Source organism: Tenebrio molitor, chromosome X, assembly GCF_963966145.1.
Source record: "Tenebrio molitor chromosome X, icTenMoli1.1, whole genome shotgun sequence".
NCBI lineage: Eukaryota > Metazoa > Arthropoda > Insecta > Coleoptera > Tenebrionidae > Tenebrio > Tenebrio molitor.
The window spans coordinates 3,411,460-3,431,686 of NC_091055.1; the positions used below are offsets into that span (position 1 = coordinate 3,411,460).

Genomic DNA, 20,227 nt, shown 5'->3' on the forward strand with positions numbered 1-20,227 from the left:
GTTTGCTTAATTATTATTCATTCGAAACAACCCTATTTTTCCATTTTTCAATCCTACAAACACGTCGAATGAATAAATCAATATGGCATTCAAATGCCACGAGTTCTATTGTAATAACACTTTCCTTGTTTGCCGTAGCTTTGTCCAAACAAATTTGTGCATACAAACTCACCCTATCATTACACACGGCACATTTTCAAAAACAAAACGCAACGTGTTTTCTTTATTAAAATACACTACCCCAAAACTAGCCACAAATACATTTTTAACAATTAAAAATTATTTTCCAAAATTTTTTCCCAGTAACTACGTTGTTAAAGCAAAAACAATCTTCACAAATTCCCCTTCAGTTCAAGCGTTGTATTTGTCTTTGACCCAATTCATCTTAAAGGATAATGTCATTCATTACATTCGTTAAATAAGTTTAAGGGGAAATTTCATACATTACCTACTTGAATATCAAACGATCCTTTTATGAATCATTACGCTTTGTAAAATGGCCACTAACTTATCCCGCAGCTGATTTGTCCATTTATATACCTAGCTTTTAAAAGCTATAAATAAATTCTTATGGTCTTTTAAAAGATAACTGGAGTGACTTTACTGGCACCACCCAAAAACAGAAATTCTCGATCTTATTATACGAAATCTGTACAAGTTTCTTGTCAAACCTGGTCAGCAGGAATTTTCTGCGATAAACAATTTTTTTTAATTCAATTTACAGTTAGTGGTCAGCGAAGCAAGTCATTTTTGATCAGAAAACTATTGTGTAAATAACTTGAAAGTAAAAAAAAAAATATTGCGACTCTTTGTAAGATAACTTAGTTTGAGTAGTCACATGACATTACATATCTGGTACAGTCAGAGTATCTTTTAATGATCTAGGTTTTTATCTATCCGCATAGACGTGTCTGTGTTTATTATTAACAGGTGGGTTTTCCCTGAAAACTGATAACATTTTTAAATATCAACTCGGAAACAGTAGAAAGATTTATGTATTTCGAAAAAAAGGGTACAGTTCCTTTTTAATTGTTGAATCGAGTATACAGGGTGTTTCTGAAATACGTGTGTTAATTTTAACCAGTGAAAGAACTCGCCAATTTATGAAACTTTTCTCTATAACATTTTGTAAAATTCGTAAAAGTATTCCAAGATTTTTTGCCCTACAATTTTTACCAAACGAGTCGTTTTGTGTGATTAACTAGTTTCAATTTTTTGTAACCATGAGAATCTAAATTTTGATTATTTATTTTTTTCTATAACAATGGAACTTTTTAACAAAGCTCTGTTTCTATCACAACAGAAAATTTTCGCCCTTACCCATAGGCGGGTATACACTTTGATGGTTAATTTATTCCAAATTTTAAATCAATTTGTATTGCTTTTTCGTAAAAATGTTATAGAGAAAAGTTCCATGATTTGGCGCGTTAAACTTAACACACGTATTTCAGAAACACCCTGTATAATAGAATTGAAATTTTAAAAAATAAGTAAATTAATTTTGTGAGTACCACAGTCTAGTAATAAATGGTAGGTGAGGTGTGGTATGGTATAAATGGTACAATGACTTTATTGGCAGCTTTCGACGAGTAAGATTTACGGCTCAACAAGAACAAGTACTTTATTTTTATTACCGTCACTACGAAGTACTTGTTCTATGATGTTTTCATTGGTAATAAATGGAAATATTTTTGTGTAATTTTGATTGTGGCTGTAGTACTAATAGGATAAGATAACTGATTTGAATGTACACATGTATATATGCAAAAATAAAAAACGCTGTCATCGTGGCCAAACTTGTCTCAATGTAACGTTTAAAATTCCGATAAATTTCCCGTTAGAGTGACTTTCTGAATTAATGCGGCGAACCTTTTCCAACAAATTACTCCTTTCTTCAGATATTTGGTTACGTATCCGATTTCATAAATCATTGTCCTGAAATAAAAGTATCGTGTTCGTCATTTCAGACGTGAGGCGGCTCATTAAAAATTTTCTGCCTTAATTAAACAGCCAAGTCAACAACTTGTTGTTGTTGATGCGCAAAATTTTTTCATTTTCCCTAAATTCGAAATGTTTGCAGTGCTGAGTACACTTAAGAAGCTTGAATTCTAATTAGATAACATTTTTTATTGTGTGCAATAAACACCCCCAAAATGGCGACTTGTTTGATTTCGAGGAAATTTTTAATATGGAGGACTCGCACCTGTTTACTAGACTTACTAATTGCTCCCGAGATTAAAACTTCTTTTGTCTTATTTCGCCAATTTTAAATATCTTTTCCGATGAGACGATGACGAGGGGCACCTTGACTCGTTAATATGATCTAACCGGAGGTAGCTTCGGCATGATGTCTCAAGGCAAAATACCACAAATTGTACGTACCTCTATTATGAAAAATATTAAAATGACTAAACAACTAATTTACAAAAGGTAATTGTTAACAAAATGCCGACAGAAATTTTCAGGAAATTTCCACCGCCCCCATCTTGTTCACCCAAGTGATTCGCCCTCCATTTTGACAATCACAATTCGCGGGAAATTTTTTCAATAAATACGTCGACATTCAAATGAGAGAATTGCAATAATTATCTTTCTATAATTAGCGATGGCCAGTACTAATTCTACATAAATTGCCAATAAACACGATGAACAAATTGCGATTTACAATAATTGAAAAAAGTCATCTCCGCGAGAAGGAAGTATTTTTAGATTTTATTCTTAACGGTGATAGGACGGAATCACTGGAGTGAAGTAAATTCAGCAAGATAGACTATTTTATAGAATAAGAAAAGGTTGCCTATCTACATGGCCACGATTTTATAAAAACTCAATCGCAAATGCGTTATTTTATCGATCGGGTGATTGAGAGTAGACTCATAATTGGTGTCAGAAAAAACAAATTTAGCTCGCTCCGCGATTGATTTGACTAATTAGTCGATTAGTTCAGTCGTTCGCAACAGATAATTTGAGACGACAAAAATGACTCTTTGTTGTGAATTTTTGCACCTTAAATTTCAATGGCGAAACGAGTCTCTCGAACTGTCGATACAACAAAACAAGAATTCTTTACGATCTTGCTGAGGCGGGTGAGGACGTCGACTCCCCTCGAGTCCTGCACATTTACGCGGCGAGATTTATTAAATAAAATATCACCGAATACGAAAAGGATTTAATATAATAATACTGCGTGATGTAAGAGTGTAGATAATCGGTGAATGATTCGGTCAGACATGTGGCTTCCTTGAACCGGAAGAAAATTTTCAACGAAATGTTGAAGGATCTGTTGGGGGACCTTTAGGAGTCTATTGAAAGTGCAGAGAACTCAGCGTCGACTTAAGTGCTCGGGGACTTTGTGTGTATCCCACGCATATGCAATTTGTTCCCACTGTATTTTGTTCTATCAATTTTGCTGTGAATAAAATATATTAAAAAGAGAACGCCAACTTCCAGCGACGTAGTTCTCGCAAACAACAACCGCTAGGAACCAAAATAGTGATTTTTTGAAGATCCTCCGAACAGGTTTATCTGATTTATTACGATCATTATAATAATTATTTTAAGCACAGTTCCGCGCATTGTTACAACAGTGGAGATGTACAAATCATTGTGCACAAACACACTCACTGTACTGTCAGTGTTGCTCATTTACTCCATCGGTAAGTAATCACGATACGATTATTAAATTTTCATCATCCTTCCAAATACCTCCTGGAATCCGTCATTTTGACGACGTAAACATTTTCCCCGCTATTGAAATTTCTTTTCTCTCGACAAGTACAATCGCATAATGCAAAAATTTAAATTAAATTGTAGGGTAGCATCCCACCGCTTTAAATAAAAAAAATAAAAAAGAAATATCAGCTGCTTGATTTTTTTCAATAATTTTGAAGTCGTGACGGTAGGTTGATCATGACCACCAAACAATACTTATCTTCATGTAAATTTCGGTATTCCCAGTTTTTTATGTTGTTACATAATTAACACAGCCATTAATCCATTTTATAAAATAAATCCACAACATCTTATATTTGTGAATAATTAATTATGCACAAGAATTCTAAACAAGAAGAGTTATGTATTTTCATTGTGAAGGACGAGTGTTTTGTGAAATAAATTACATAGTGACACAATTACGAGGTAATGCGAAGGAAAAAACTGATCTCGAGTTTAACAACAAATTTTCTTGTTTTAATAAATTCGGGAGAACGGAACAGATGTTCTGCTTTCACTTTCTGTGTGGGGAGAAAATTCCTTTCAGAAATTTTAAGGTCACGTGTGCCACAAAAAAAGCGCGTTTGGTGCCCTCCATAATCCACAAAAAACTGTAATCTTGATGGCGATTAATTATTCTTGAGACTTCAAACATCTTCAGATTTTGTTGCGTAATCCCGTTAAAGAAATTCAATTGATTTTTTATTTTCTGCGTATGACAACTGAGGCAAGTTGATCTAAATTTAGCATTATTTAATCAGAAACTTTACGAGTAATTCAATTTTAATTTGTAAAACGTGCTTTACATTTTCTCACCATTTATTAAATTTTATCTTTACGACGACAAGAAAATGCCAGTTTAGGTTACTCTGCTCCACAAAGAAAAACGCGGAAAGTGCGAATTTGATTTGCCCCGATTTGAGGAAAATTAGAGAATTTAAAAATTAATCTCCACCGAGAAAATTGCTCCAGAGTTCAAAGAAAAAATTCAGTGCTCTTAGGTTCTTTATGTTTTAGTTGTGCCGAACAGATCTATAAAACTGTTATTTTAATGAATAAATTATTTGAAAGCGCTATTTTGTTGCACAAACGCGATTTTGACTTTTTTGTGATTATAAAATTAAATTGGAAAATTTGATCGATCAAGAATTTTGTTTGTCACACAGTTTCAAAAAATACTGTTCTTGTGTTTATGTTTTTGTTGTGACGTAATAATGGATAAAAAATTGTTTATGTTCGTGCAATATTCTATTCTAAAAAATTGAATTATTGCGGAAAAATGTGTTGTTTTCGTCGGCAAAGAAATGAAAAAAAAAATGTGTAGAATTTGTTTTGGCCAACAAAGTGGTGATGATTCGAGAGTATTACCAATTTAAAACGGTGTAAAAATATTGCATTAAATAATTTATCAAAAAGTTTAATGCAAAGTTGCTTTGTGCTAATGAGCCCTTTGAGTTTGGTGAAAAAACATTTTCTGTTTTCCCGCAGTATTGATTTTCAGTGTGGTCCTGTTTCTACGCACTCGAAATCATTTGTTCGAAAGTCAGAAGGACTCCTTAAAATTTATAATAGTTAAGGTGAGCGTTAAAACAATTCATCTGTTAGTAAAAATTTTAAATTACAATAGGTCCTTACAATGAAAGATAATGAAATTGTCAATGTAACTCTACTTTATCAGAATTAAGAGCACCAGCGGTGCTCATAAATGAATTCACTCTTAACGAGAAAATATCTACTTTTCTTTTGCTAAATTATTCGGATCATTAAAATTTATTTCTTAAGTGTCACTGCTTTCCTGATGCGTTGTTTTTGCTCATTTCACGCGAAAAATGTATTTACTTTAAGATACTCTCGAATGTGAAAAAGAAACATTCTGTTGTACACCTTCAGAATTTTTTTATTGTTTATGTACGTCGTTGAATCTCAAATAATGTAATTTTTTTAAGTCTCATTCCGGACTTAATTGCCGACATACCTCAGAGACAGAGATAAAGAAACGTGTGGACTTAAATTAAACATGAAAAATACATCTGGAACAAATCGGTACAAAATAGGTTTTTCTTACTTCGGTGGAAACCAGGATGACAGAACCGAATCAGCGAGTTAGTTCTGGTCGCATTCACGACCAAATGAAATTAATTACCGATAAATCTGCATTTGTCGACAAATGTTACACCTCTTAAACAATTTTAATCAATGTAAATCTGAATTCCCTGCCGTTTCAAATAAACAGCTTTGAGATCAGTTAATTAAAATTGTAGTAGATAAAGCGAACTACAGCAAAGGCTGTCATCATAGACATGCAAGCGCACATCAAAGGATGCCTTCTCTTTTCATTAACATAACATTGTCTCATAAAATTAAGGCTCTAACTAAACTAATTGTCACTAATTTTAATCGATCCGCGTACACCGATAGATAAATTATTATCGTGCCAACAACAAACAGATATTTTCAGGAATACTTGTTGCATCAAAAATTGATGACAGATAACGCGCACAAAAATTCGACTGAAACTCAAAAAGTCAACGTGCGTGCAATTTGCTGATGTTAACGCATTTCGTGTGTTCTGCGGAGATTCAGCCGTTTTAACACACCTGAGCTTAAATATATGTAGATCAATACATCAGAGGCGGACTATTGGCGAGCTGCTTCCCGAACATCCTTTGAGTCCTTTAATTAAAAAATCTGGCCTCGAGTGTGTCGTCCGTGGTCAGCAAACGTCCCTCGTCGATCCCGAACCGCTTCCAGAGGAGAAGATTTTTACAGATTTTGACGCTCGACCGTGCGAGCTTTCGTTTATTAATATGTCGCGTTCTGGTGTGAAGAGAGCTTAAGCGCGCCCCTGGATACGTTATAAATTTTGCAGTTGAAATTAAATTTAGATGTTTCAATACAATTAAAATCACCCGAGGAAAAGTTCTTTGGAGCTGTATTTAATAATTAACAGAGTCTAATTAGAGAATTTCACTTACACTAACTCTGTGATGAAATTCGACTTGAAAATAGTGTAATTATTTTGATGCTGGCCTTGGAATTTTTCGGTCCTTTTGAAGTGAGGAGATAAGGGAAAGGGAAAGTGTCGTTTTTAACCGTAAGATTAACTTACCATTTCATTAGCGTGGAGTGTAGTGTACAAACAATTGAACGGGTATAGTGCTTGTATTTTCCTAAGGAATTCTGACTTAAGCCCTAAATAAACCGAACAAAGACCCTACTTATTGTCATATTGTGCCTGTCAATCACTAGGTGGTCTCCGACAAATATTTTGAGTACTACCCCAGGTAATTTTTTTCTCCGAGACCGCCTAGTGATTGACAGGTACAATATCACAATAAATTTCTTTAAGTAGGGTCTTTGTTTGGTTTATTTATGACTTAAGCCAAAATTCCTTAGGAAGATAAAAATACTATACGGTGTCGGTAAACAAAAATTTTGTGTTCGTCTTTTTATTATCTTTATTTTTGCAGTGGGGAGGGTTATTTCGGTGGTTCGGCACCCGTATGTAAATACTCCTGGTTAACAACAGGCGTGCGTTTCATTTAAACACACCTTTGAAGTCTCCCACCGGTTTGATGAAATCTGCTGTTTTAGGACGGCAGGTGGGACGGGGGTAGTGCAAGGGCGCCCTCATTAATAACGAATTTAGGGATGATAAAGCGTTTATTAAGAATTTTTCATTGAAAACATTCAAGTGCTCACTTTATTCGTGGCGATGTCGAACTGGATAAACATAACTAGGTACACCGTGACCGCTCCCACAATCTGAAAGCGAAATGTTAAAAACGTTAATGGTCGACACAAGAGAATCAAATAAACAGTCGAATGAGCTTTCCGTTTATCTTTCAGCTGAAAATGGTTTTTTATTAGCAGAACTCGGTCCACTCATTCGGTTACACACACATATCACGTTATAATTATCAACGTCGAAAACAGTCTTGGCAAATAATTTTCATTTTTTGAACGGAATGAATTATTCGCAAAAATCAAACCAACCGTAATCGACTTACTGTATGCAACAGAGAACCATTTATTGCGAAGAAACCACTCGCGGTGAATTCGATTTTTTTATGCGTGAGTTGCAACGAAAACAAATTCACCTAAAAGCAAAATGAAGTACAGGGAAGTTTACAACTGTTGACGTACTCTTTTTATCAGCAATGCATCACCCTTTGCGACTGGAATCCTGTACAATAATTTTTTCGTGCGTTTGTATTCCAAACTGACATATTCGCAAGCCGCGACGGTTGTCGCGATCTCCACGGAGCTGACCAATACTGACAGGAGGGGAAGCAAAACGTCGTGGAAGTTCTGAGGGTCCACGAATCGGTCGTCACTGATGTAGCCGAAGATGCAAAAGTACAAAGAACAAAAAATCCCGATGAATTGACTTGCGATTTTCATCAGAAGCGGCACCGAAAATATCGATTGAATTTCGCCATAAACGACCAGGATTTTGTTGTGTAAGATCTCCATCTTGTTCAAAGTTTCTTTGTAAAGTACGTGGGTAATTATCGCCGACTGGTTCCCATCTTTAGAAATTTCTTTCAAATTTTCATTAATTACGTAAAGTTTTTGCTTCAAAACAACAACAAAAGCGCAAAACTCTATCAGCATGACCTGCGACATCTTAGTGGACGTGTACAAAATTACCCATCGATAAAAACATCTCCAAGAGGGGCAGTGCCACATGAAATTCACCAAAAATGACAACCACAAACCCACGACAAAGAGGAGTTGGGTCGTGATGAAAATCTGTGTGTTTTTGTACGATTTCCACTTGAAAGATTGTTTCAGCTTGGTGTCGATGTCGTCCAGCCTTTGAACCACTCTAGTGAGAGTCTTTTGGTGAACCAGGCAAAAAAATACTGTCACTACTGCCGAAATGTTGTTACTGACGTTGAAAATCAAGTCAGCTAGTTGAGTTACCACGTTAAATTCGTCGGAAATTTTTAAAGTACTGCTCGCGTATACCATATAGGTTGTGACAAAAATCGCGAACACGTTGTAAACGACGATGTAGATTTTTTGGAAAAGAGACTGTTTGGAAGTCATTTTCTCATCGATCGGTCTAGGACACAAAAAAAACAACCTCGACAAAAACCAAACGTGTTTCAAAACACCCACAATATTGTCGCTCCACATCGCACACTACTATTAACGTGTAGACTGGTGTTGATGAATTTTCCTGGTCACATTTACGGATATAATTGATTTTGAATAATTTATTGCAACGGCGCGGCCAGGTCTAGTTCCAATTCTTACAAGTGTTGTTTTGTTTCAGGTGTTGGAGTTCGAGGGGGACGTTATGAACGCGGCGGAGGTTTGTTGGGGGGGTTTGGTTCGCTCGGGGGATCTATCCGCGTGCCAGGGCTCTCGTCGGGTCTGGAGACCATCGCGGGGGGCGTCAAAGACATCCTATCGACGGCCAAAGACACCGTGGAGAAGCTAACACCGGCGATATCGGTTGAGTTCAACGCGCAAGTAGGCCACGAAGACGTAGCTTCTGGACACAATGGCGACAATCCCAACAACGCGAATTTCCCACAGATCAACGGGGGCGGAAATGTCGATTCTGGATACAATCAGAATCCGAACTTGAACGCAAATTTCCAACATACAACGAACAGTTATCCGCATTACGAAGTACCGAGTCAAAGTGCCACTGATGGATTTAATGAAGCTCAAACTAACAGCGCCAATTCCCAAAAGGAGGCCGACGGGGAGGTTATCACATACGTCGATAATAATTTCCCGGTGATTTTGCTGAAAGAAAACGAAATCAGGCGATGAAGTAATTATGAAAGAATCGCAATAAAAATCTTGCCCACATGTTTTTGTTTTATTTTAAAGTTGTTGTTACCAAAATTGTAAAGCGGCAATTTAGTAATTATTGTATCGACTAAGCTGACTAAATTTAGAACAAAAACCTTAGCCGAGTCTAATTATGATCCCTTAGCAGCGTCTCAGCTTTCAAGACTAAGTAGATAATATAAAAATCTCGTCTCATATTTCACTACCCACCAACGTTGTAACACCATTGATGATACGTTCAATACATCCATATTCAGCAGCAAATGTAATACTTTCCCTTTTCTTGGGATTTCTGTGAAAATGAAAGTCGCAACAGAAATTATTTCGGCGCGTTTAATACTACATTTTTAACGCGCCGTGCAAGATGGAGCGCCTCCCCACACCCCATTTCGACAGATTTGATTTGACTCAATGGGAGCGAGTATATTAGCGATATGAAATTTTCACGAGAATAAATACAATCCCTCACGAATGACTCCAGACTGATCGCGTTACGAGATTATAAAGCAATATTTTTGTTTCGGCATTTTTGGGATAAATTGGATTTAACCTCAAGTGGAGCGAAAACATTACTACTATTGGATATTGCTTTACAAACCCTAATCGTCGATAATTTCCATTCGATTTTATTTTGTTTGCCAAGAAAATGTTTGCGGCGTATGGATTTAATGAGTGGATACATTTTTTATTACCTTACATGAGTGCGTATTTGTTGTGGGCGTTTTAAAATTCGTTGTCGTAATTTAAAATGTGACTTACTGTGTGGAGCAGACTAGCGTTGATTTTGAAAAATCCGCTAGCGTGAAATTCCCAGTTGCCGTGCAGAAGACGCAAACAAAACAAATTAATCTAGAATGCAGATGCGTTAAAGGGTGAATAATATTCAAGTGCGACAGACTTTTGTCATGAGAGGGGTGTCGTGTTTGGTGAGCGATATCCTGTAGATTAATTTCCCCGTGCGTTTGTATTCCAAAATCGTCAACTCGCAAACCAGCACAGTTGCCGCCACCTGGACTGTGCAGATAAAAACTGTGCAAACTGGAATGACGACGTCGTTAAACGAGTGAGGTTTGACCACGTGGCCGTCGTACAAGTACCCAAAAACACAAAAATACAAAGCACTGCAAATTCCCACGAATTGACTCGCAATTTTCATCAACAACGGAGTCGAAAATATTGATTGGACGTCGGTACAAGCAATAGTAATTTCGTCATAGACTCTTGTAATTTCGTCGAGGGATTTTTTGTAAAACAAGCCGCTGTTTTTTGGTGTGGTGATTAACTGGTTGTGCTCTTTGAACAGCGTTTTGATATTTTCGTTAATTAGATTAAGCTGTTCTCATAAAACTACGACGAAAGTACAGAACTCCATCACCAGGACTTGGGATATTTTCGTCGACGTGTAGATCACGAGCCAGTTGTAAAATCGCATCCAGAAGGTGCCGCTGGCTTGCACCAACACGTATGTCACGAAGAACGGTATCCAGATGGACAGGGTGAACAACAATTCGCACACCACGAATATTTTCACGCTCTTGTACGACTTCCATTTGAACGAGCGCTTTAATTTTATCTCAATTTTGTGTAATCGGCTTATCAGCTTAGTAAGTTTGTTCTGGTACAGCAAGCAGAAAAAAGTCGTCGACAACATCGAAATGTTATTACTGGCGTTGAACAATAAATGAGCAAGCTGGGTGACCGTGTTAATATTTGGTAAAATCTTGAAATTACTAGTTGCGTATGTTATGTACACTGTCGACAAAATTGCAACGGTGCTGTAGACAAACTCGTATATTTGCGACGTCCTACGACGTTTCTTCTTTTTGATTTCTTCATGTATCGCCTTGGGACACATCAAGAACAATTGCGACAGAATCCAGATGGGTCTTACTATACTCACTACGTCGTCACTCCACATCACTTATCTCTGTGAAAACAAAAACAATTTATTTTATCACTGACTTATTTTTGTGGCGTATTTATGAATGTAATTGACTCTTGAATTATTTATAGGACGTAGCGTACAGCTTGACGTGCGCATCTAATAACCTCGTAATTTGCTTTTGGTCACTCCCTATAAATTACATTATGTATACCGGGTGTTATGGAAGTCCACGTAATAAATTTAACCACCAATAGGACTCGTTAAAAGAAACATTTTTTTTATTTATCATTTTTACCGCAAATTCTTCCAAACGCAGTTAAAATTAAATATAATTTGAACCCTAAAATTCATACACGCTCATGTGTTTACACATCCATTAATAATGAAGCACGAAAAAAAATTACTCAATTAAAATACTCAAATGAAAAACAATAAAAACTGTTAGTACCTATTGAAACGGCGATCGCTCTTTTTTCAAAAAACTGTATCTAAAGTTTTTACCGCACAAAAACATTTTCACTCACTCTTTCATTTCAATTGAAGCGAAGTGTCAAATTACGGGTTAGAAAATGTAAAAATAAAAAGATCCATATATAAAAAATGTTTATTTTAAAGTGTTCTATTGATGATTAAATTTATTAAGTGGACTTCCATAACACCCTGTATATATATATTTTTTTATTTCGGACGGTCAAAATTCCAACAATGTTTTATTGATTTATTAATAACGATAAGAAAGTGCACATCAAATTCAACACATAAAAAATCTAAATATTTACTTATCTATTGACATTATTATCATATGAATGACTTGAGTCACACTCAAGTATTTAAAAAAAAATTGAAACTTACATAAGTACAAAGGAACTAGCTTGAATGTCAGCGTGTAACAAACATTCTCGTTTCCGTCGTGCTGAAATGATGTTTACCTCCTTTTTAAATAAAAGGTGTCTCGTTATATATTTTTGCACAAATGGAAAGTCGCATTAGTTTAGTTATGATAGTGCAAAATATGTCGCTTGATGCATTGAAATTTTCCCTGGCTTTTTTAATAGAATTTGGTGAAATAAAGAGACGACAAAAAAATAAACCTACAGCGTACAAAGAAAGAAAGCACAAAAGTCAAATTTCTGTTGTTGAAAACTCAAAATTTTATAAATCTGGTGACCACAACTGTGTCCCTGTGGTTAAATTATCTGGTGCAGTATAACAAGTACAAAGTTACATTTAAAGTGTTATCACAATACATACAATTAAAATTTTTGTACCAATTAGCACATTGAGATTTGGATAACGAGGTAAATTTTTGTATGCTAATTTGTCGTCCAATTTACATTCAGTTCTAAATCTTTAAAATTCCATTTAGCAGAACTTTCTCAACACACAATATACCGTACGTTTTAAAAAGCGACTGTGAAAAACGAAACCATCCAAAACATTTTGTTATACATAACCACAAACTAAGCTTCACATAACCTAACATTCCGTTGCTATTGCAGCGCTCTGTCAAATATTGGTCGAGGTGTTTGGTTTTCTCGTGGGTTGTGACCTTGGAAATATTGGCGCGAAGGCGGAGCGAACAAGTGAAAACTCTGTTAACGAAAATTGAAAACGTCCACTATTTTATCGACGTGGTAAAAAAAAGCCGCTTTTGGTAAAACTACAAATGGAACAAAAAGTCGCCGAACACGTGATAAAGAAGCAAACTCGATAACACGTGGAGGAACACAATCTACTCTTAGAGACGTCTCTACATGACGATGTTTTCCGGTCGGTTTGTAGCGCCTGCTTGAGCCGTTTGCGCAGATATGACTCATAACCTATGAGAGAATCAAAGACCTCTAACGATGACTCGTTCGTCTAGGAACCGTTCCCAAACCAAGACAATTTTTGATTTTCACTCGTGACAGTGTTATTTACGGTGGATCGTTGAAGTTAAGCTATATATTTTCAAATCTTTTGTTTCTCAGAGTCGTTCTTGCTCATGAATTTTGAAACATCAGTACTTTACCTGCATATTTTTCTCGGTGTTTTTCGATTACGTGTTTTCAAAATTGCTTGTAAATTATTAGATTTTCCACCATTCCACGTACAACAACGACTAAAATGCGAACAATTGTACAGATTTGAAGAAAGAATTTTGGACAAGGCGGATGTACACAGGTTGTTAAAAAATCACAACACATTCAGTGATGTAAAAAAAAACTGAATAATTATCTCACTATTTGAACTTGTGTTGCGATAAATTAAACTGCATAAGAAAATTGTTCCTTTTTATGTCTTGATTATTAACAAACCAGATTTTTATGGTAATAATTGTTATTGCGATGTGGCGTAACTAATGAGTTGTGAAAACACGATATTCAATATTTGATGATCGAACGAACGCAATTAATATATGTATTTCAGCGAAACTGTCCGGCTTTAAAGAATTTTGTGAGATCATTTCAATATAATTCGTTGTGGTAACTTTACCTCCAGATAATGAATTTTTTATATGAAAACGTGCAAAACTCGGATCAGATGTGTTATTTTCTGTTTGAACAACACTATTTTTAGGATTCGATTTAGGATCTTGTACAGTCGTGTAAAAGATCGGCTTTTAACAAGAGAATCTTTGTGATGCGCAGGTTTAATCTCCATGGGAAATACACTGAGATCATTTCACCTTGACTTTCAAAGTCGCATTGTTAATACAACATTGTACTAATAACGAAGAGAAACAATCAGATCTCTTTGACTAAACACACAAACGTCGAGGAATTATATTTTGCAAGGAAATACAGCACTCAAATAAATCATTTTTGTTTCTCTTGGGGTCAGTCTTCAGGAGGTGGGGTTGTCATTTTGACAAAAAATTTCTTGGCGGCGTTGACACATTTCGATGTATCTGTGGCGTTGTTTTTCGCCAAGCAGTCGATGGCTTTGTACAAGGACTTCAATTTGTCTTCGGTCTTGTCTGGTGAGGAACCGAACCAGTTGACCGGGTTCCAGTTAGACTCCCGAAAACCGCTGAACGTTCGTCCGGTGGCGGCCACATCCACTTCGGCCGCCTCCAAAAAGGGATTTCCTGCAAGGATTAATAACAATGAGTTGCACAACTGATTAAAACACCTGTTACGCTAGAGTTGATTCGTTACAATACCACTAATTATACGTTATGCTACGTGGAAAAATCTCACCAAGTATCCCTTGGGCCAAAACTGCACAAGTTAGCGCTAAGATGAACATGTCGTTTGAAATAACTCCACCGAAAGGTTTCGGGTTTTATACACCTTTAAATGCGATTTTAACGATTCTTTAATGAAATTGATAAAAATGTCGTTGACTTGGAAAATGTTCAAAGATTGTGTAAGTGGTGAATTTTGAAGCCGGAGATTAAACTGTGAAGATAATTAATGTTTGGGTCTAAGACATGACGATAAAGTCTCTTTAGGAGTTTTACTCAAAACACACAAAACTAAACCAGCTACCCTACTTTGGAATGCAGAACCAAGATAATACACCTTTTAGTTGTGGGGACGCCACGCTGCATACGATTAAGATATATTGTCAACAATAAAAATCAGGTGCAACTAAGAGTCTTGACATTTCAACCTTTCAAGGCGACGTTTCGAAAAATATCTATTTTATTTATTGATTCCACACAAAATAACTATTGCAACCTTCAATTAGACTTGACTCGATGATAACCCTTGCATCAATAACCATTATCAATTGCAATATACACATTTTTCTCTTTAAGTACAGTACAGGTTTTGATTTGTTGTACATATTGCAGCTGACGGATGCTGCTTCATTAGCATAATTGCAAAATTGGTCAAATCGTGCAAGTTCGGATTCACTCGTTCTCTGAATTCACCTGTTATAAGGTAAATAAAAACCGCGAACTCTACTGAAGATTTTAAACCTTGTTAAGTTAATCATCTTCTCATGTGTACCATCATGTTTGCGACATTAATACTGATCACGACCCTGGGAACATCTCTAGCAGGATATGCAGGTAAATACTTTGTTTTTAAGTGTTCAATGTTGCTTTACTCGATGACACTGGATAATGATAATTACTGTCTCATCCATGTACGTGTCTAATAACTGCTATTTTCACGAATAAATCCGACAATTTTAGTAAAAAACCGGACGGGAATTAGTCTTTCGTCACCTCTAATAGAAAAGAACAATAAGTACGAAAGCGACGTTTCGTGACTCGTACATTTAATTGTTCGAAACAACACACTCAACCAATGTTGTTTTCTCGGTACATAGTCAATTCCATACAATATTAATATTGACCTGATTGACCTAATTTCACCAAACGACCCAAAATCTGCGAATGTCGAACATTTCCCAATTGTCATAATCGATGTCAACCATGAGTATTGGTGAAAGCAGCAGAGCGCAACAAAATCGCCAAACAAACACCATTTGACACATTTCTGAAAATAGTTTTGGTTCGGAACTGTACTAGTAGGATATATTTTGGGCAAAAAGACAGCGTCACGTTTATTCAGCAGATTTTAATTAATTTTCGATTATCTCTGTGTAACGTGGCGAGTTAGCGGTGTGTGCTTAAGATACAGGTAACTTATTTTTAATTGTATAAATATTTGATTGGCGAGAGAGCAAATATTCTGGAAATTAGCAAATAAAGTGACACGGTGTACCTCACGTACACTCTTGGCCCAGAACGTTTTTGTTCCAAAGCGATTTTTAAATTTCTTGAATAAACAGAAAGAAGGTGAACACAACCTTGTGGAAGTTACATTGTAATTAATAATTCATCATCGGTAAAAATTAATTAAACATATTTAATAAATTTCGAGGCGCTTATTGTCTTCACCTTGGCACCCATTGATGCACACAGGCTTTCACACTTCGGGGAAGTAAACAGTAAAAAATCTCTTCAATATTAATGTAGTTGAGTTGAGATTAACTCCAAGTTATCCACTACTAGTCCCTCCATTACGGCGTAGGATATTAAAAGTTTAATTTTATGCATCCGGAAAACCGTAACTAGTCAGATAATCAGTCAATCTTGGTAAAACTTCTTTTAAAAAATAATCCTATTAGAGTTTTTATTGTGGTAAGTGCGGTAGCGCAAAATTATTTTTCTAATTTGCATTCAAAATCATAACATCCGAAAACTGGAGACTTTTTTCAGTTGGTAACACACATTGCGAGCACCAAATTTACTGTGATATTCTTTGCTATTTGCTGTATTTTTGGATAATTGATTTTTAATTACAATTTCACTTGCGAAAAATGACAATTATGTTTAGTCTAGGTTTAAAATTTTACTTTAAATGTTAACTTTGAAATAAAAGTGTCACCAACTGTCACAAAATTCCCTAAATTACCAAAATTGGTTTTATTTGTAAAAAACATGTATTTAATACGCAAATTAGAAAAATTAGCAGCCTGTGACAGTCGTGACTCGTGTCATAATATTAAGTTTTATAAAACTCATGTTTTAATATACTTTTTTACAACGGTGTTGGAAAATATCAATTTTTCTATGCTTTAATGGTGAGTGGATGGAAGAAAACCTTGGAAGGTCGAGAATTTCTAAAGAAATAAATCATTGAAAATTGTGATTTGTGGAAGTAGACGTTAAAATGTCGGATGGTGGTTGTTTGTAATGTTTGTATAAAATTTGTCTGTAGATGCAAATTAGGTGAAAATCTGTTAAAATGTTGAAAATCACAATTCGGGTATTTCGTCGAACAAAATGATTAAAGGTGAGGTTGAAAAAGGTTTTTATAGAAAATAATCTTTACATAAATGTTCGAATTATAAACTTGTCTTCCTTAAATGTAATAACGTTTACAATTTACATCTAAATATCGTCATTTCCAGCGGAATATCCGCTTCTCGGTCGATTCCTCTTTGGTTTTAAATATTTACATAATTCCTAAACGATCATTTTCTTCGAACCGAGTCGGGCTAAATTAATAAAAATAATATTAAAACGGGTTTGCATTTATATTGGATTGATTTGATTAACGGTCCCGTTTCGGTGGTGAAATTTTCATGAAAACAAGCTTTATCTCGTATTTTGTCGGAATAGGTGTGAATCAGGAGAGTAAGCTGAAATAAGTAGGTTACGGTAAAGAAAGAGCTTCCAAATCCTCCGGAAAGGTCAAAGAAAATGACGCAGAAAGCCTACACCGCATTCGTATTTTACTACGTGTAAAATATTAGCGATTCTTATAAAAAATGTAGTATTAAGGGGTGTTGTCGCGTCGTAGTGTAAATTAAATGGGTGAATATTCGGGGAGGATTGCACGGTGGTGGTGGCGGCGGCAAGATCGCCATTCTTTATCTCGTTAGTGGGATGTAAAATTAAACGCGTGTAGGGACTTACCTTAAATAAAATTTGCTGCGCACCTAGAAAAACCGAAGCAAAATAAACAAAGATCAACTTTACAAATTAAGTTTCCGAGTTTCAACTTTATTTGCAATAAATTCTCTTGCACCGAAATGTCCAGTACTTACCTACTTTATCTTACTTTACTTTTCAGGAAGTTCCTCAAACGACGTTAGTAGTGGATACGGTTATGGATACTCCGGCAGTTACTCTGGAAATGGAGGGAATATCCCACCTCCATCTATCCCCAATATACCAAATTTCGATTTCGGCGGCCTTCTAAACGGGTACTTCGATTCATTCAAGAAATATCACGAACATTTCATTAATACGTACGTAACGCACTAATAGTTTTATGCAATATTTCGCAGCCCAGGTCCATATTCTTACGCTATTACATCTTCTACCTCTAACGCTAAAGTCCAAGCTCAATCATCAATAACATTTGTTGATAACCGTCGGTAGGTGATGGTCTATGTGCTTCAAACGAATTCTCAAAAACTAGCAAACATTTTTACACAGCCTCCAGCAACAAGCGGCGCAGGCCGCTGCCCAAAATCCTGGATACGCCGCAGGGTTCTCCTCGTATGGAGCGCCGCAAGGTGGGTCGTACAGCGGTGGAGCCGGGGACGGCGGTGGCGCCGTAGCGTCCGCCTCTCTGGGACCTCAAGGCGGGTACCAAACCGCCGCGGTCTACCCCGAGAACCCGGTACGTCCCCCCAACTCCTCGTTCCTCCTTTTCATCGAGATTTTTGCAGAACGCGCCCAATATTTTTTCGAGATTTGGCGAAACCTCAGGCGGAGACGGCACCTACGGAGTGTTCACTTCGAGCGTGAGCTCGTCGAGCAACGTGGACGGGAAGCCCCAAAACTTCCACAGGGCCTCCACCACCATCAACGACAACGGGAAGATTTCCACATACACAGTGAAAAACCCGTAATATGTTAATTATTCTCCTTAATATATTTAAATATATCTAATCTCCAGTTAAGAAAAAATTTATTTATCCAAAAATACAGTACAAAATATGTTGCGCGTTCAATTCAAAGGCGCTAATTTATCGTTGATCTGGCTTCCAGCGTCGGTGTAGGTTCGACGAGCTGGGTACCATTGCAACCCTCTAGAAGCTTCATTCTTGCAAGAGCAGGTACTCCCCGAGCCCTGGTGTTTGTGGCTGGGTGTTGTCAAAGCCCCTACCGAGAAAAACGCCGGTTTTGAGACACCTTTGCTCTTGTAGTCGAAACTAGAAAGACCTGACCTCTTCGGGTACCACACCAGTTGCGGTGGTGGATTTTCTCCGAAGTAGTGACTGTGGTAAGACTGCTCGAAACGCGGTACCGACAGTTCTATCCCATTGGTTCTTTGCCAAGCATTCGTGAGACTTCGTCCATCATCTGCTAACGTCACCGGCGTCAACGTCTTGATGTTGACACGTAAGTCACCTGTTGGGAGGTCCGAATTTTCCAAGTAGACATTTTTGGAGTGCAAGGCTTGGGTATCAAAAGCTGGACGCGAATTAATCGAACTGGTGGGAGACGACAAAGACAAACCATCCGACAAAATAGAGTCGTCCAGAGATGTCACTACTAGAGGCCGGGTTTGGGGCACTCTACTGTTATCTGCACCGCTGTCTGTGCCCACAACTATTGGGACATCCGGGGTGTCATCCACAAAATTCGTCTTGTTCCTCTGATTGACGTTAACGTTGGTTTTGACGTGGACCACAACGTCAGTCTGGATCGAATCTTCAGATTTATTTATCTTGGTGGTCGCGTTGCAACCCTCACCGGACACGCAAACAACACCGATGTCTTCAAAATCATCCGATTTCGGTTCTTCTTTCTTCTGTGCTCGATAAGGTACAGAAATAGATCTGTATTGTGTTGATGTTCCTACCAATTTGGGAGATTGTGATTCGCCGAAATCTAATTTTGAAGATATACCCAAACCATCGCCTACAAACGGAAGATTTCTTAGTCACAATCAAGACACTAATCACTTAATGCGACAAACTCAATAGAAAAACAATTTTTTACTCGATTTCCGGTGGCCATGACATTTGCAAAAGTCTCAACGGACAAAGAGAATTCAAAAACACATTTGTTTTTCAGGGCACCCTTAACACAACGAAAACGTCAACAAACCAGTTGAAATAATGGAAAGGTAAACTGCTACGAATTTGGGTTAATTAAAGAAATGTAACTCACATGTAATGATGAGGATGGAAGCGAGCGCGATAAACACTGACACTTTGTAACGCATGATCACGTCTGTAGCACTTTATTTCTTCTCTGAAACTGAAAGTTACAATTTGCGTGAAGACACCTAGCGTGACAATTCCGGAGCAAATAATTAAGAATATTTCATAACGCTTTGAGATGTTGGTCTCCTTCATCCAGTTTCAAGGTGAAAAAAGGTGTTTCTTGTCTTATAATTGCATAATTAAGTT

The 20,227-nt window shown here is 36.7% G+C and overlaps 3 protein-coding genes across 6 annotated transcripts; 2 read left to right on the plus strand and 1 right to left on the minus strand.

The window, feature by feature from the left end:
- The first annotated feature begins 3,190 nt into the window (after positions 1-3,190).
- On the plus strand, positions 3,191-9,543 carry LOC138140177 (uncharacterized). The gene is made up of 2 exons (XM_069060978.1): positions 3,191-3,656; positions 8,996-9,543. The coding sequence occupies exons 1-2, from the start codon at positions 3,593-3,595 to the stop codon at positions 9,502-9,504; spliced, it is 573 nt and encodes a 190-aa protein (XP_068917079.1). The 5' UTR covers positions 3,191-3,592; the 3' UTR covers positions 9,505-9,543.
- Positions 7,356-15,082, minus strand: LOC138140172 (putative gustatory receptor 28a). Of its 2 annotated transcripts, XR_011162447.1 has the most exons (5): positions 14,593-15,082; positions 13,422-14,480; positions 10,424-11,452; positions 10,285-10,374; positions 7,356-7,476 (listed from the first exon to the last, which is right to left on the minus strand). XR_011162447.1 is itself a non-coding variant. In XM_069060971.1 (3 exons), exons 1-3 carry the CDS (start codon positions 8,854-8,856, stop codon positions 7,402-7,404), a joined length of 1,164 nt encoding a protein of 387 aa, XP_068917072.1. In that variant the 5' UTR covers positions 8,857-9,000; the 3' UTR covers positions 7,356-7,401. The 2 variants fall into 2 exon arrangements, 1 of the variants encoding a protein (XP_068917072.1); XM_069060971.1 differs by lacking the exons at positions 10,285-10,374; positions 10,424-11,452; positions 13,422-14,480; positions 14,593-15,082 and adding exons at positions 7,722-7,811; positions 7,858-9,000.
- Positions 15,083-15,226: 144 nt separating this feature from the next.
- LOC138140174 (RNA-binding protein FUS-like) lies at positions 15,227-20,130 on the plus strand. 3 transcript variants are annotated; one of them, XM_069060973.1, is made up of 5 exons: positions 15,227-15,413; positions 17,932-18,064; positions 18,149-18,238; positions 18,300-18,486; positions 18,536-20,130. In XM_069060973.1, the coding sequence occupies exons 1-5, from the start codon at positions 15,344-15,346 to the stop codon at positions 18,716-18,718; spliced, it is 663 nt and encodes a 220-aa protein (XP_068917074.1). In that variant the 5' UTR covers positions 15,227-15,343; the 3' UTR covers positions 18,719-20,130. The 3 variants fall into 3 exon arrangements, with proteins under 3 accessions (XP_068917074.1, XP_068917075.1, XP_068917076.1); XM_069060974.1 differs by lacking the exon at positions 18,149-18,238 and having other exon boundaries at positions 15,253-15,413; positions 17,932-18,109; XM_069060975.1 differs by lacking the exon at positions 18,149-18,238 and having other exon boundaries at positions 15,253-15,413.
- The last annotated feature ends 97 nt before the right edge of the window (positions 20,131-20,227 follow it).

Bases quoted from the DNA above. Each gene is read 5' to 3' on its own strand.
- LOC138140177 (XM_069060978.1), top strand. From the start codon at position 3,593: ATGTACAAATCATTGTGCACAAACACACTCACTGTACTGTCAGTGTTG. The intron at 3,657-8,995 runs GTAAGTAATCAC...GTTTTGTTTCAG, and splicing joins GTTGCTCATTTACTCCATCG to GTGTTGGAGTTCGAGGGGGA.
- LOC138140172 (XM_069060971.1), bottom strand. From the start codon at position 8,856: ATGTGGAGCGACAATATTGTGGGTGTTTTGAAACACGTTTGGTTTTTG. The intron at 7,812-7,857 runs GTACGTCAACAG...TTTTGCTTTTAG, and splicing joins ATGCATTGCTGATAAAAAGA to GTGAATTTGTTTTCGTTGCA. The intron at 7,477-7,721 runs GTAAGTCGATTA...TTTCGCTTTCAG, and splicing joins ATGGTTCTCTGTTGCATACA to ATTGTGGGAGCGGTCACGGT.
- LOC138140174 (XM_069060973.1), top strand. From the start codon at position 15,344: ATGTGTACCATCATGTTTGCGACATTAATACTGATCACGACCCTGGGA. The intron at 18,065-18,148 runs GTACTTCGATTC...AATATTTCGCAG, and splicing joins TTCGGCGGCCTTCTAAACGG to CCCAGGTCCATATTCTTACG. The intron at 18,239-18,299 runs GTAGGTGATGGT...ATTTTTACACAG, and splicing joins ACATTTGTTGATAACCGTCG to CCTCCAGCAACAAGCGGCGC.